At 54.3% G+C, this 16633-nt stretch overlaps 1 protein-coding gene across 7 annotated transcripts in view; it reads left to right on the top strand.

The window, feature by feature from the left end:
- Positions 1 to 16633, top strand: part of CTIF (cap binding complex dependent translation initiation factor) — a 120532-nt gene that overhangs the window by 94793 nt on the left and 9106 nt on the right. For all 7 annotated transcript variants that reach the window (XM_072031636.1, XM_072031635.1, XM_072031633.1 and 4 more), the window contains one exon: positions 10257 to 10412. In XM_072031636.1, the coding sequence (XP_071887737.1) occupies positions 10257 to 10412 (156 nt within the window). The remainder of the gene's footprint in view (positions 1 to 10256; positions 10413 to 16633) is intronic.

The raw sequence follows: 16633 nt of genomic DNA, 5'->3' as shown, positions 1-16633 counted from the left end.
TTAAATAATATAATTTTTTGTTTCTGAGAGCGAAGCATTTTGACTTCCTCCAAACACAGTTTCTTTTTCCAACCCAAATAATCGGATGCATCCACACTGATTTATGAAATACTTTGGTCAGCCCCAAACCAGCACTTTTTGGGGCACATTTGGGCTTGATGGCCCTGGCAGGAGACAGACAGATGTACAGAGCACACAGAAGACTTGCCACAGCTGTGAAACAGGGGGGTTGGCTGCATCAGGGAAAATCTAACATCACCCAGCTCCGGTCCTGACCTCGCCACCATCAGGCAGATGTTTCCCAACAGCCATTTCTAGATAATTTCCCCTTAATTAAAAAACTCCGATAAAACGCTTGCTCTGGAGCTGGATTTCTGTCTCTGCAGCACCTTTCAGACTAATCCGATCCCCGGACCGAAGGCATTACTCCACCGGGGTGTGATAAATCAGGATCACCGTGCCCCCACGGCTGATCCCCCTGCCCGGGGCCGAGCCGCTCACCCCCAGATGGCACCAGCAGATGCTGCTGTTTTCTGGGGCTGAGCAGACTTGTTTGTCCCTCTTCTAGGAGCAAAACACTCACGAATTGCAGCATCTCAGCCCCCGGACACAGGCTGGAGCATCTCCCTTTGGCATTGCCAAACAAATTGTCTTTTTAACCTGCCTCCTCTTATATTTTCAGCTGCTGACAAACACCCGCGTCGGAGGGGTGCTCGTGCCGGTTGCGCCCGGGGGCTGCACATGTTCGCAGCTTATCTCATGGCACTGGTTTTGATCCCAAAACAGATGCCAGCGCCGTGGCTCAGGAATGCTGTCGTGTCATCCCCTCCCTGCAGACAGCTCCGCTAAAGAGCATCTCCCCGGGCAGCATGCGCTGTCGCAGAGCGCGCGGCTGCAGCTGGAAATGGAGCAGCTCCATGTGCAAGAGACACGCAGCAGCTTTCCTGGCCTGAAACGAGGGGAATGGGGCTGGGAAAACCCTGCTTTGAATTCTTCCATCTCTCCGTGTTTTGGTCCCTGATTTCAGCTTTGCTGTTGAAGCTGGATGCTGGGAACCTGGGATGCTGGAGGGAAGGTGTCCGTGGGGCAGGCTGATCAGCCTTGGGAAGATGCTGCTGGCCCTAAGCTCAGTGCTGGGTTGTGAATTTCTCCTCACTGAGTTTAGTTTTTGGGGTTCAGTCTGAGACACCTGCAGGCACTCGCCAGGAAACCATCAGCTGCAGCAGACCGGTGCAAAGCAGCACCAGTTGCCTTTGCACTTTCCTCTTGGGGGCAATTGCCCCCTTTTCCTCCTCCTTTCCACCCAAACCATAGCTACAAACTCACTCCGTTTCTCCAGCTTCACAAACTAACCGTGGTTCCTTTCTGCTTGGGTCCCTTGATGTACCCACTCTGGTACAAGGACTGATCTGGGGCTGCACGAGCTGCTGGGGTGGACACAGCTGAACAGGGGACCTTGGAGGGACAGGAGCATGAAAAATGTCCCGGTGGATACGTGCACAGTTTCTTTGCCCCCCCTACAAAATCCCTGCCTCCTGCGAGGGATTTTTGCTTGTCATAGTTTCAGTCGCTGGCTCCTGCTGGCCGCAGCGCCTTTTTCTGCAGCGGGGAGGTGTTGAGCAACATGCCACAGACCCTCCGCGTGTAACATAAGTTGGAGTATTCCTCTGTTCAAATCTCCGTGCTCTTTATAGCCGAGATGTGTCTGCATCTGAGCTATGCATAGCGAAGTATATTATTAGAGAGGACATCACTGGGGCTGTAATTGTACACTGCTCCCCGTAGCAACCGCGGCCAGCAACACATCAAACAGAAGGCTGATACCTTCTTAAAAAAAAAAAAAAAAAGAAGAAGAAGAAGAAACGAAAGGCACATCCCTGCTCAGAGCCCAGCGCAGCCCCTTGCAGGGCTCACACGTGCACCCAGAGGCCAAGCCTGGTGTGTCCTCGTCTTTGGAGATGCCGTGGTGCCAGGGGCCGGGACTATTTCCATTGCATGCCCTACTGCATGCCCTGTTACATGCCTAATTGCATACCCAACTGCATACCTAATTAAATACCCAGTTGCATACCTAATTACGTACCCGGCCGCATACCCAGTGGCATGCCCTGTGTGTTACAGACCCTGTTGCATCCTCTTGTAAATTCCCTCTTGTACACCCACACAGGGTTTCTTCCATGCTCATCAGCCTGGTGCTTGCTCAAACGCAGAAATTTGTTCGGAGAGACTCAAATGAGTCACCTTAGTGCAACCTCCTGATGCCCGAAAAATGACATTTCCGTGGTTTGGTGCCCTGCTTCCCTCGGGTTTTAAAAACTTGACTCAGACCCTGTGGGTTTTGGCGTGGTCACACCTGTGTTCTGGTGGGCTGGGATGGATTTGTGACATTCAGGGTAGCTGTTTCTGGAGGGGTTTAGCCAGGAAGGTGGCAAAGCTCATACACCTGTTGCTGGCAGCCCAGGCAGAAGATAGACGAGTAAAATTTAGCTTGAATCCTTCTCGGGATAGAAATGTCAAGGCATTAGGTGTGGAGAACTGACTGACTGTTGATGGTGGGACTTGGTGACCTGGATGGTCTTTTCCAACCTAGACGATTCTAATTCTAATTACCTTGATTGCCTTTCCCAACCTAGCTGATTCTAATTACCACTTACCTTGCTGAGCACAAGGATTTGGGAGGAGCGAGCTGAAATCCCTCCTCTCCTGCAGGCTCCCTGTTTATCTGAGCCCATATGCATGGTTTGTGCTGACAGGCACTGGCATTTTCATTTCATTTCTGCTCTGATCCTGGCAGCGCTGTCCTGGTGTTGTGCACGGCGGTGGGACCCTGCTAGATGCAAAGCCCTGTAGCAAGAGCTTGGCAGGTGGGATTTGTTTTACTTATGCCCAGGGAATTTGAGGGCAATTCTAAATTAATGCACATATATACATATAGTACGTGTATGTGTGTGTATGTGTGCTGGCACACGTGCAAGCTGTGCAGGCAGTCCCAGCGGGACCAGCATCAGCCCCGCTTTCCCCAGGGATTAAAAATCAGGCTGTGTGCTTCCAACCTTCCCATTTCCGAGCAGAACGAGCTGGGAGGAGCAGGGTGGCAGGGGCAGGATGCTCCCTGGCACCCCGGAGGGACCAAGGGCCAGGGCAGTGTCCAGCCTCCAGCGCAGGGCTGCAGCGCAGAGCAGAGGCTGCGCCGGGCTCTAGGTGGAGACTGCGGGCTGTGCAGCCTGCCTGCAGCCTGCCTGCAGCCCCGGACACCTCCCGGCAGCTGCTGCCCTCCGGGAGAGTCCCCAGGCTGCTCCCAGCATTGCTGAGGGGTGAGGATGCCCAGGACCCCCAGCCTGGATGCTCCTGGGCTCTGCACCCCCAGGACGGAGGCTCGGGGTGAGCACCCCGCCAGGCACTGCTCTACGTGGGGAGCATCCTGCAGCCCCCCCAGCTGCCCTGCTGTCCCCCCAGAAGCACTGTAGGACAAGCTGACACCCCTGCAAACCTGTAGCACAGCAGCACTGGTGATATTTTGCCCTAAACATTTGTGGCACGGGGAATTTCCTCAGGTTGTCTTTCCGCTCCAGCAGCAGCGACCGTGGGACCAGGCATGCCGGTGAGGGATGAGATGTGGTAGAGGTGTCCCAGGCTGTGTCCCACGCCCTGGCCAGCAAATGAGGCCTGACACCGGTGCAAAATGCAGCAGTCGGGTGTGAGGACACAGGAAAGCAGGGGACATTTGGATGATGCCACCCCGCTGTGACACAACCTGCAGCGTCCCGTGGTGCCCCCATCCTCAGCACCCAAAACCAGTGTGCTCAGCCTTGCTTCCTCTTCCCTTCCCGGTGATAAATTGCTCCACTTTTCTTTCTCATTTTTTATCAGACTTGCTCTGCACATTATTTCGTTAACAGGGGGTGGGAGGAGCGTGCACGGCAATATCGCCTCCGGTCCCGGAGCACCAGGAAGTGAAACTGGATGCAGAGCACAAAGCCGAGGTGGTAGGAGAATGGTGTCGGGCTGGGGAGACAAAACCTCTGCTCCTGCCTGGCTCCTAGGGGTGAGGTGTGCTGCCACACGTCTCTCCAGCATCCCAGCCCCTGATGTCTGCCCTCGTATGGAGAGGCTCCACCAGGACGCTGCAGGATGTGCCGTGGCAATCACCAGCCTGTCCGTAAAAACAGAAGGTTTGGAGGGACGCAGGGGTTTGCAGTTCATGTTTTCTGCAGCTTTTCAGCCCGGCTCTTTCCATAAGCTCAGCTTTTCCCACGCGGACAGGCAGCTTGCAGCACGTGTAGGGTATGTACAGCTTCAGGGGGCCAGCAGAGCAGATCCTTTTACATCCTTTTTAAAAAAAAAATGTTAGCCAAAACAACATTTCCTATAGCAGCAGCTCTCTGGCTTCAAAGCACTTGTAAACATTACCCCCTAAGAAAGACTTTCTGCGAATTTTTTTGTGTAAACAGAGCTGGATGGCGGCGCTTTTTAGCAGGCTGGTACTTCAGCTCAGGAGCCCCGAGCAGCCTTGCCAGCAGGACCCAGTGCTGGTGCCACGGGTCCGTGCCCGTGCCCTTGGCCGTGGCAGCAAGAGACGGGTGAGAAGCGGGTGGCCGAGGAGATAAGGGGTGCTCGGACCTGGCGCGTGTGCTCAGCGACGTCCTTGTGCTGGGCCAGAGCCACCTCCTCCCTGCAGACTAAACAGTTGCAGTGTTTTCTCCCATGACCAAAAGAATTTAGAAAAGGGTCCCGGCATGAAACTTTACACGAACCCCGGGTGCCTCGAATATCTCCGGCCGGGAGCCTGTTAACCCCGTCCCCTCTGCTTCCCCCCTCGCCCTGCGGTTCAGGCTCTGGGCAGGCAGAGGGAAAATCCCCAAATCCCATCCTCGGACCAAGCTATCTGGCTGCCCGTGGGCTCCTGAGCCTTTCTGCAATTTTTTTTTTAACTTTTACGGCATGGGTTTTGTGCCGTTTGGGGAGAACGGGGCTGTTCGGAGACCCCAGACCCTCATACCTCCTGAGGTTTTTTGGGGTTGTGAGCAGGGGCACAAAGCACCCGAGCTTTACAGTTTGTTGGACGTGATGCAGGTTGCTCATGGCATCGTGCTCACGGCTTCATGCCACCAAGTCAGCTCGGGCTGTGGGTGCACCCATGAGGCAGAAAGCCCTAAAAAGCCTCAAAACAGCAGCGTGGCAGGGTGGCGTTGGCGGTGCTCGTGGCTCTCTTTGCAGGCTTGGCCCGTCCCCATAGACTCCTTGGCACCTCTGCGTTATCAAGGGGCCACATCGCACGCGTGGAGCTTAAAATAAGGATGCAGCCTGCTGGCAAGCTCCAGCTGGACCCAAAAAAAAAAAAAAAAACACCCACATGGGTTTTTTTTCAGGCACAGAAGTGGCCCCTGAGCAGATGCCAGGGATGGTGCTGGGGCTCCAACCTCACCCCGGCACGGAGGAGGGCTGGAGGAGTCCCATCAAACCATCCACAACAGCAATTCAAAGCAGTCCCTCTATGCTTGCTGGGCAGAATTATGTCCTTTTTTTTTCCATGGAGCAGTAGGGACTGAAACCCATGGCAAGGCTCTTCCAAAATATCCCAAGGGAGCTGCCTCCCTCGGGCATTGCCATGGGGTGTCCTGCAGGGTCAAGCCAAATGGGTGCCCCGGCTGCTCTGATTAATTAAGTCAATTAATTTGTGTGTCTCAGCATCACCGAGACCTTCCTCTTGCAGATGAGCTGTCCCTGCTGGGTAGGCAGGCGACAGAGAAAATTAAGTAAGGAGGAAGACAGCTCTGGTGTTGGCCAACACCCTCTGGTGAAGCAATCATGCCCCCACCTCTATCTATCTTCATGGTGTTTGTGTTCTTGGCGTTATCCCACCTGGAAAGTGGGTGAAGAAATGCTCCTGCAGTAACGAGGCATGAGGATGATGCCTTGTAGCCAAAATGGGATGCTGTGCCATTCAAATTCACCCTTGGGACACGGCGTCTGCACCTCAGTGCTGGTCCTTCTCCCTCCACGAGAGGAAAGGAGAGGGTAAGGGATGTATGTGGGCAGCCTCCAGAGGCTCATCAGGGGAGATTCTTACACCAGGACAGCTGCTGAATGCTGTTTGCTCTTCCTCGTGGCCAGACAGGGCTGCTTCACCCCCCAGAGCATCCACCCAGACGGTGCTCCAGGATCTCCAGCAACTACCACATCAACAGCAATGCCCTTCTGTTTGCAGAGCCATTATTAGGCTCCCCCTCGGGTGCTGTAAAAATTGACCAAATTAATAATTAACCGAGGAGCTGCGAGCCTCACTGAGGCCGCCGTGAGACACGCACACCAGGCAGGTGGTCCCGGGTTTGGGACCTGGAGGAGGGGTGGTGGAGGGACAGGGGGCACGGGTTTCCAGTGACCCCCCAGCCCCTCATTTTGGGGTGGTGGGGTTGTTTGGGGAATGCAGATGGGAAGCACCCTCTGCTGGTGTTGGCTGCAGTCTGTGATTATCTGGAGGGGTACCCCAAAAACCTGAGGAATGGGTGCCTGCTCGATCCAGCTCGAGGAAACGCCGCGATGAAAGCCCGTGGGAGTGAAATGCCTGACGGCTGGGTGAAGCCCAGACCTTTGCAAGGCTGGGTACAGAGTGTCATCTGTAATTTGAAGGGTTTATCTGCTTTAAATGTCAATAGCGCCTTTGTTGGAGCAATAATAATTGCTACAATTTGCATGTCTCAGTCACACGCCCCAGAGCGCTCTGCAGAGGAAGATGAGCAAATTGTTCCCGCTCGCCAGCCGAGAAATCAGGGTGCAGAGGGGCTGGGAGCCCACGCAGGACTTGAAATAAATCTCAGCCTCCTGTGCTGCTATTGCCAGGCCCTGCCCTCTGCTCGGGAGCTGTGAGCTCTGCTTTTCTTTTTCTCCTTCTTGTCTTTCATCAAGCCAGGCTCTATTCCCCCAAAACCAAAGCTCTGCTCTGGAGCCCGACCCAGTCCAGGACCAAAGTGGAAAAATTACTAAAAGTGCAAGAATTATTTAAATTGCATCCCCCTCCAGGAGGGAGCAGACGTCTTCGGGAGCTCCTGGGACCCGTTTTATTCATCTCAGGCCTTTTCCACTCATCCCTTTAAGGCTCCAACCTTTCGTAGCACGCTGCCAGCCACACCAAGCACTTAGCACAGCCTCTCTCGGCGTTTTATATAGCACCGATCACCGATACCCAAGCATTATGAATTTCTTTTTGTATATCTTTCGTTCCTGACTCAGTATTTCCTGCCTCCTTGACAATGACTGAGTAAACAGCGGAGCTGCCAGAGGAAGAGCCCTGTGTTTACAGAGCAACAAGCCCGAATGTGTGGGTCTTTTTTTCCATCAGAAGGTGGTGATGCTTAAATTTAACTCTCATTTTTATCCCCTGGTAAACTTTTGCCCTCCAGCTCACTGCTGACACAGCCAGCCGAGCGGCGGTGGGCCCAGCTCTGGGGCTGAGTTATTTGGGACTCACCTTTTAAAAAAAGTGTGGCAAAACCCCCCCTGGTGATGGGTTTTGGCTGCAGCTGTCGGTGCTGGAGCAAGGGCTCAGGTCCGGTGGCCAAAATGCGGTGCTGCCCCTCGTTCTGCCTGGGAGAGGAGCACAGGAGGGGTTTTTCTCCTCTCCTTGGGTCTTTAGGAGATGCCGTGCCTGGGCTGAGAGGTCAGTAGCATTGCATGAGGTGCATCCAGATGAGGAGAGGGCTTTGATTTGGGGTCAGGAGCGGAGAGCCCCACACCACAGCATTCTCTGCATCCCTTGGTGGCAGGGGCTCAGCAGGAGCTTCAGCTCCAGGACCCCTTGCTTGTTTCCTAATGGAAAACATTTCCTTCCTCGCACGGTTTCCTAATGATCTCTTCCCCCAAACCAGGAGGAGAAGCAAGGCCAGCCCTGCTGATGGCATAAATACATTTTATTTTAAACGATGGGCGCTGGAGGAAGGTCATCCAGTAAATGCACCCAGCTTATCTACGGGCCGGGGCACCCCCAAATTAGCAATGCAGTTTGTGTTTAAAAATACAGCCAAACTGATGAAAGATAATTTGCTTACTGCACTGACTTCACCACCTAAGCATGGGGCAGGCCAATCCACAGGTTATTTTTGTATAACTCCAGGAGGCATTTCCAGAGCAAATAAAGTTCGCGGGGCAGGGCAGTGGCTCTGCCGCCTGGGTTCGGCCCCTTTCTGAGGGGTTTTGTGCTGCAGAGGTCTGTGGGGTGGCCATGGCAGCATGGGGCATGGGTTTTGTCTCTGCTTGTGCAGCCCCGTGGCTCTTCCCTTCTCCCACTGCCTTGGTCCAGCTCATCCCTTTCGGTGGCTAGCTCCTGGGGGACCTGGCTGAATTGCTCTCCATGCCCATGGAGAGTCCAGCTGACGTGGAAATTTGGCTCCTGTAGACAGGCATAGTCCAAAACACCAACTCCCTACCCCTGCCAAGGTGCTTTCCCTGCTTCTAGGGGAGACGGAGGGACTGGCACATATATGGGAGGTTTTTTCCTCACCTGAAGCCCGGTGTGGTTATCCCGAGCAGCTAGGAACTCCCTCGGCACAGCCAGGGGGCACGGGATGCTCTTGTTGGCTTTTTAATTGCTCGGTAATCAGGACATCATTTCTCTTTTTTTATTTTTATTATTATTATTATTTTTTGGCCATTAAATGTCAAGTGAAGACTCCAGAATGAGCAATTCAGTAACCCTGGGGTGACAACCTGAGCTGGCAAATCTCTCCCCTCCACCGCCAGCCTGGGACCAGCTGAGTAACGAAAGGAAAAGCTGTGCAAGCTCCCCCGGAGAGCCTGAGGAGACCCGGCAGTGTTTGTCTGCAGGTCGATTTCAGTCGCAGACACAGTTGGGCAACAGCCTTATAGAAATGGGTGTAGAGAGGAATTAGTCATCGCTGTTTGGTTAATAAGTGGCTCGGGTGTTTTACAAGTCTTTTTCCTGCATATGCAAATTTATTTTATTTTATTTTTTTGGTTCCTTTTGTAGTGAAACGTATAAATAGCTCCTTCCTTGGATCTTCTATGCATAGAGTGGTGTCATGAAAATAAGCATCGCGCGTTTGCCTGGCGTTGGTTGGCTTACCCGTGCTTCAAAAGGAACGGCTGCCCCGTGCTGTCCGGGCCATCAGAGCAGTCTTTGGTGTGGTGGCTTTTATATCCCTGCAGAGTGCAGCTGCAGGTTGGAGCAGTGAAGCCTTTGTCTCAGGCAGCAGGGATAAACCGAGATGGAAAAGATACAGGGTAATTTATTTAGGGGATGGATTTCAGACGTTGTGCAAGCCGCGCTGGGAGCGCAGGCTGTTGAGAGCAAACTTGTCCTGCTCTCTGACTTTCCCCTGCTTAGTGCCTACTGGTTTTTAACACCAAGGAAGGGTCACTGTGGAGACAGACAAGCGAGCTGATGTGGGACATCTTGCAGAAGGCTTCACAGCATCGCTCAGAGCCCGGGGAAGACCTCTGGGCTCCAAGCGCTGCGCACACCCCGGTGCCATCCCACGTGGTGGTGGTGCTGCCCTCTGGAAAGCTTTTTATTTGCTTTTCTCTGTTCCTCCTCACTCGTTTCCACAGGCTCCCAACACACACATACCCCTCTTCACGTCCTGCTTTTGGGCAAACCCTTTTTCCCCTCCCTGGCTGGAGGACTGGTGGGGGAGGCAGCTGCCTCCCTGCTCGTTCGCTGCCGGTGTTGCTCCATAAATCACGTCATCCTCCTAATCCTTGGTCATGGCAACCATCAGCTCGGGAGCAGGGTGACCTTTTACTATCAGCTCTGTGCTCCCCTAATCTCCTGCTGGGTGGACAGGCATGGCTGTGAGACCCCAGGGAGCAGGCAGAGCATTGGGAAGCCCCCAGCCCAACACCAGCTCGGAGCTACCCCTGCTGGAGATGATGGACCACCAAGCCACCGGCATCCATCACATCCCCCAGGCACTGCGTGTGAGCCACTTGTGGTCATTTTCATCCCATTTTGGTTGTGCACAGGGCAAAGAGTCCCCAGGCCCGTTCAAGGTGGCAGTCACTGCAGAGGCTGGCGTGGTTTTTACGGTACCTGCTCCTGGTGGCGTGGCCGTGTTGAAATTCCAGCCACTCCGCGGGCGTTGAGCAATCCCCCGGCTCTTACTACAGAGTCAGTCTGTCTGTCTTCCTCCCCCCAACCCTGAGTTTCAATTTCCTCCTAATTCTGCCTCCAGACGGCCGTGGCCTCTCCCCCGGCGGCGCGGTTGTGCTGATGCAGCCCGTTGTCTCTGTCCCTCTTGCAGAAGGATTTCACCATGCGGGAGGAGCTGCAGCAGCGGGACGTGGAGCGCTGGCTGGGGTTCATCACCTTCCTCTGCGAGGTCTTCGGCACCATGAGGAGCAGCACCGGAGAGCCCTTCCGAGTCCTCGTCTGCCCCATTTATACCTGCCTCAGGGAGGTAATGCCTTCGGGGTTTTCTCCTTCTCCCCCTTCGGGACAAGCCATTGAGCTGTAGTGCCCATGACCTGTAGATATGTGTGAATCCCAGATGTTTGCTTTAGCCACACGAACACTTCTCGCCCCAAAAGTGCTGGTGCCTGCAGGGACACTTGGCTCTTCCTGCCCGGTGTGGTTCTGCTAAAGAAAAGCACGCGCTCCAGCACATGCAGGATCCCTTTGTCAAGGGGTTTGCAAAGCCCAAGAGTTGGGATTGCAAACCCAGTGTTGAGTTTGGCCAATCCCACCACAGCAAATCCCCACCAAAGGAGCTAAGAAAGCTTCTTAAAAGCAGGTGAAGCCAACTGAATAGATGAGACAGACTGAGGGGAGGAAAGGAAGAGGGAATAAAAGCATAGGGGACCACATAATGCAGCATAAACCCAGCCTGCCATCGGGGCTGAGGACATTTCAGGGATGGATAAGGTGAGTGTGGTCCAGGTTGGGAGCAAAAACCTCACTGGGGACAAACGGGAAAGGAAACCCAAATGCTGGCATTCAGAAGAGCAGGAGAGGACTTTCTCCATGCTGTTTTCAAGGTGTTTTTCTCTCCTGCTGCTGCCTGCAGAGGATTTTCTTAGGCAGAAGTCTGTCTCATCACCCAGGGTTGGAGCTGTGAGTCTCAAACTGTCAGTAGCACTTCTGTCGGGCCATAAATAACTCGCTGCAAAATAAGTTCCCCGCTGGACCTTGGGCAAGGAAAGGAGAGGGGAAAAAATTGCCAGTAATGACTTTCTGCATGCACGGAAAGTTTTCTCTGAATGCAAACACACTGTAAACATCTTGCCTTCGCAGCGATGCTGTGGGCAGAGCTCACAGACAGTGACTGCAGCAGTGAGAAAGCGCCCGGGCATCGCGGCCAGGCGAGGTGGGAGAGGGGTGCTAAGAATAGTGGAACTTCCCCAAAATCTCTGCCCACAGCAGTGTGTGTCAGCTCATTGGGAAGATCCTGGCGTCTGGCAGAGCCCTCGTTCCTCCCCGCTTCCCATCACAGCCATGTCATGGCCCAGCCCTGATTCTGCCAGGATTTTCCCCAATTCCTGTCTGCCCTCGCCATGCTGTCATGGGCCTTCCCGTTGTCTGGCCACTACGTGGGGACACGGAGGTGATCCAAAGACACACTGAAGGACACAAATTTCACATATTGGGGATATTTCCTGCTGCAGAACAGCTCCATGAAAAGCTTTTATTGATGATACCAAGGGGCAGTGCATAAACTTGGGACCCTGACTCTCTCCATTCCTGTTCAATGGCTCAGGGCTGGCTTTTTGTGCCAACACTGCTCTTTTTTTTGCCATTTCAGCTAATTATATCACAAGAGGCCAGCCCAGTACGGGACCCAGAGGTGCTCTGAGGTGGCTGCCAGCACAACCCTGCTTGTCCTGAGCCCAGCCCGTGAGGTCCTGCAGCAGGGACAGGCTCCTCACTGTGGGTTGATGCTCTCCTGTGCAGCACTCTTGCTGGCTTTTTCCCCTTCCTGCTCATCAGCACACACGTGCCCATGTCCAATCTCAGCCCCTCGCCCCGATTCCTTCCTCCTCGGTGGCTCCCTCTGTGCTGCAGCGGCTGCACTTAGCGCTCCCTGCCTCCATCCACCCATCCTCTGACGATAAATCATTATCAGGGGCGAGATAACATCTCTGCTTCTGCCTGTCCTTTCAGCTCTTCTTGCTTTTTAGTTTCTCTCTTTTTTTTTTCCCTTTTCCTTTATAGCTTTGGCAGTTTGAGCCAAAGGTCAGCAAGGGAGTGAGCAAGAGGAAGGGGAAAGTTGCCTGATGACTGCGGCAGGAATGCCTCTTCCCTTCCCCCTGCAAACCTTCCTCTCACCATCTCCTTTCCTTTCCCCCTCAAGTTAAAGCTTATTAACACCGTGTCCGAGGTGGGGACAGGGCATCCCATGAGCTGAACCCCCAGGAACCAAAAGTGTTTCAGTTTCACCACTGGGAGGTTTGGGGGCAAGAGGAGTGGGGGCAGAGAGGAAGGTGTAATCACAGCGGGGGCAAAATTGGGATTTGAGGCAAAGATGGCTTGGCAGGAAAAGTAAGAAGAGGATGCAAAATTTTAAAATGGTTTGAAGTGGTTTGAGAGAGCCCGGTGAGCTCGTGTGGTGCTTTGGATTGACAGCATGTGGGGTTAAAGCTGGAGAAGGGGCACGGGTCGCTCGAGCCCAGCCCAAAGGCTGGGGAGTGCGGAAAGGAGAGCCCTTTTTGGGGTGAGAACCAGAGGATATTGCAGCCATCAAGTCTGGGGAGCTCATGCAAAGAATAATAAGGTGTCGAGGTTAAACATAAATAAGAGAAAGAGCTTTCCTCCCGTCCATCCCTCTGCGCCCAGGGGAGCCAGGAGCGAGCTGGAGGAGGGAGCTGTTCCCGGGGAAGGGCTCTCCCCGGGGCCAGGCTGTGCTGCCCGGATCTCCTAACGCAGGAGCAGTGCTGACATCCTCCAGGACCACATTGTCTGCCTCAGTGAAAACATTTTTAGCATTTTTAGGAAATTGTCCTGACTCCCACACTTGGTGGCCTCACCAAGAGGGATGTCCCACTGTGGTCTCCCCGCTCCGGCCTCGGTTTAATTCCCAAAACCACGCCAAACTCGTCCCTGTTAGCTTTGAGCTGAGATAGTAAGGGATGCCATTTGTCACCTGCTGTTGGCTGGATCTGGTCCTTCACCCTGCTGCCCACCAGCGTGTGCTCTGCCAGCAGGAGCAGCTCCCAGCCAAGGTGCTCGGTGCCGAGTGCCGCTTTGGATGCATTTTGTTGATTTTTACCACGCCATCCGGCAGACAGGGCTGGCTTTACACCCAGCTAACCCCGAGCAGTTGGAGCGAGAAGGTGGAAGAACTGCCTTGCAGGATTATGAGAGGTGCCAGGCAGCGATGGTGCCGGGCTTCCTGGAGGCACCTTGCCAAATGGGGTCACCTGCAGACGTGGCAGGAGTGCTGCTCGCCTCCTCCGTCACCGATAAGGATGACAACGGGGCAGGTGCCAGGATAAACCCCGTGGCACTCCTCGTCACTGGCCTCCAGGTGGAGTTGGGATGTAACCCAGTGACTGCAGCCCTCCAAGCCCAAACACTCAGCCAGTCTTTAACTTACCTGGCTGTCCAGCCTTGATGTCCTAGCTCGGATATGGGAATCTGTGGGAGGCAGAGCCAAAGCCCTCGCTAAAATCAAGGCAACAGACATCCGTGCTCTTCCCCTGTCCATAAATCCAGAAGGTGAGCAAGGTGATGACGCACATCCATGCCAGTCTCCTTCTTCTGCCTCACGTGCCCAGAAATACGCTTGAAGATGACTTGCTCCATGGTTTTTCCAGGGCTTGAGGTGGGTCTGGTGAGCCCGTAATTCCCACAGGTGAAGATCTGCCTTTCTCCTGTTGCATCTTCCCGGTCGCGGACTTGCAGGGGTGACAGGGAGCAGCCCTGCTCCGGCACCATCCCACTCCCGGCACCCTTGGGTGCATCAGATGGGGCTGCCGGGGCAGGTCCAGAGCAGATCCCAGGAAGCAGCTCATCACGGGCTCATTAAATCACAGAACTAACGAGTGCAGGAGGCTGCGGCTGCAGGACCAGCCCATGGAGATCCCCCCATCCCAGGGCACTTACAGCTGGGCGGGCACCATGGCTTGTGTCACCACGAGCATCCCTGCTGATGGGGGGCCCGTGGGCACCCAGCTGCCCCCTGAGAGTTCCTATTGCCCACCCTGAGGGCCAGAGGAGGGTCCGGGCACGGTGAATCAGCAGGGAGCAGAGGCTGGAGGCAGGCAGGACAGTTTCTCCTCTGCAGGAGCATCTCCTGCCTGCAGCCCGGCTGGCAGAGGCGGCCCCGTTTCAGCATGGTTTGAAATCCTGGCACGGTCCCATCGCTTCCCTGCCTTGGTACGCGCTGCTAACTGAAAGCCTCGGGGTGGTGGTGCAGGGAGGATAAATACTCCCTGTCTAATTGCCTTTCCCCCACGTCTGAGTCTGCGGTGCAGCATGCAGACTGGTATCCACTCCCCTCCCTTCTCTCAGTGCCTGTTATCTCCTGGGGCCATACTGTGTAATTTAGAAAAATATTCTAACACGGTAATTAACGTCTGAACTTCAAGAGGGCACTGCCTTTTCACTGTCTCCTTCAGAGGAAGAGAGAGGAAAAACCTTCCCGGCTGCAGCCAGACGAGCTGGAGGGTGGTGCTATTTGGAAAAGAAAATTGTATCTTTTAACGTGGAGGGTTTCTTTTTTTTTTTTTTTTTATTTTTAATCGCTCTCACTTTTTAAAAAGCACCAAGCTTTTGAGTCGAAAGAGGGTCTTTGACAGTGTAATAAGATGCTAGGATGTTGAGATTTTGCTCCCAGTCAGGGATCGAGACAGGATTTGCCTCTATCGTACAGCCGAAGGCACCAAGAAGGCCGGATCCTGACCCCGTGCCACCCTGCTGCCCAGGTAGCTCCACAGGGCCTGACCAGAGAAAATAACAACAAAATAAATCCTGGTGGAGGAGGAACTGGGGGTGGGGAGAAAGGAGGAAATCAATGTTCAGTCATTACCCCTAAAAAGCTGTGACACCTCGCCTGACCTTGTCCCCACGCAGTGCCTACCCTGCTGTCCCCTCGGACCATGGGGACAAACACCTTTTAGGCATGATGAAAATTGTTTTTTTTTCCAGTTTGTGCTTCCCCACTTTGGCCAGGGACAGACCATAACGTTTGGGGTAGGCACTTGTGAAACATCTCGCCTCGAGGGCAGGTGCTGCTTGAGAAGGGACGGGGACACCAAACCAACAAGGTCTTTGCGATGTGTTGGAGCCCTCCTGCTCCGCTTAGTGTTTCGAGCACAGAAACGTGTTTTCTTAGAAAGCTACGGGACTTGTTTGGCCCTCGATGGTGAACACGAAAACCGCAGTGGCATAGTTTAAATAGGGGAGGGCTCTCGTGCCAGAGATACAATTTCCAAGGGGAGGATGCACTCCCATGCACAGAGCCCGGGCTTTGCGCTCCTCCATGTAGCTTCCATCACAGTTACTCTGACTTGCCCAGGTTCGGAGCAGCTTTGCCTGCAGAGCTGCATTTAGGGCAGAGCTGAGGCCACCGAGGATGTCCAGGACCACCAGCATCCCCTCGCCCCGCAGTGGAGGTGAGGAAGCATCCCCACTTCTCGGGGACCCACGGAGAGGGCAGAGGAAGCCGTTGCGTCGGGGAAGAAACGGAGCGAGATACCATCTCACCGGATGGTCCCTCCTCCTCGCGTGGCTTTGTTTCTGTCTTTCACCCTCCGTACCCGGCATTGTTAGCTCCCGAGGCCCCTCCAGCTGGATGTAAACACAACTATTTGCGTCTGCCGCCGTGCGCCCTCAGAAGAGCCAGGAAAGCGCAGAGCGTCCGGCGGGCAAGGGTGGAGCCCTCTGCAATCAAGCGCGATGGTCTCGCCGCTTTTTCTTTCCACGTTTTGTGTTTCCCCGGACCCTTGGGATGAGATCACATCCTCTGCTCCCAGGGTTATTATGTCTTCAGACAGGCAGGATGAAGCCGGCCGTCTGGGTGGCTCGGTGTCCCCGCAGACGGGGTGGCTCTGTCCCCGCGCACCCCGGGATCCCCCTCGCACAGCCCCGGTGGTCCCACGAGTCAGGGCCCCCACCTCCAGCCTGGGTGCCTAATGGGAGCCACCGGACTGGCCTGGCTGGCTTGGTGAGTGACCAGGTTTTCTTCGTCATTGTCTCCAGTAATTGCCTTTTAATGGTTTCCATCTTCGTAGGAATCCCTTCTGCTGTTCCAGATCCGGGGAGCGAGAGTCATGTTTCATGGTTTCCCTTGTCTGCAGTGGAAAGGAGTAGGAGGAGTTTCCCACGGCTGGGTACAGGGTTTTGTTCCTCTGGCCTTAATTCAATTTGCTGTTAAGTATCTCTTGTTTGAGTTCCTCAGGAGCCCGACAAGGAGGATAACCAGCATTTTGGTTTACTTGATGCAATAAACAAACTAATCTCTGCTTACCATCCTCCCGGGGAGTTCTGGTTGGGTAATAGGAGAACACAAGTCTCCTTGGCTGAAATCAGCATGTCCCTGTAAGGCAAGTAGGTGCCACCAAGCCAATTCCTTCAAGCTGTCCCAAATACATTAGGGAAAAGCCTTGCATGGACACAGCAGCCGTGCCAGCACGAGCAGATCCAGCCCAGAGCTTCTCTTGAGGCCAGCAGTGCCCTGTGCTG

This window comes from Anas platyrhynchos, chromosome Z (assembly GCF_047663525.1).
Source record: "Anas platyrhynchos isolate ZD024472 breed Pekin duck chromosome Z, IASCAAS_PekinDuck_T2T, whole genome shotgun sequence".
In the NCBI taxonomy this organism is placed as follows: Eukaryota; Metazoa; Chordata; class Aves; order Anseriformes; family Anatidae; genus Anas; species Anas platyrhynchos.
The sequence above is the reverse complement of the archived record's forward strand: the minus strand, read 5'-3'. Positions and strand labels throughout refer to the sequence as shown.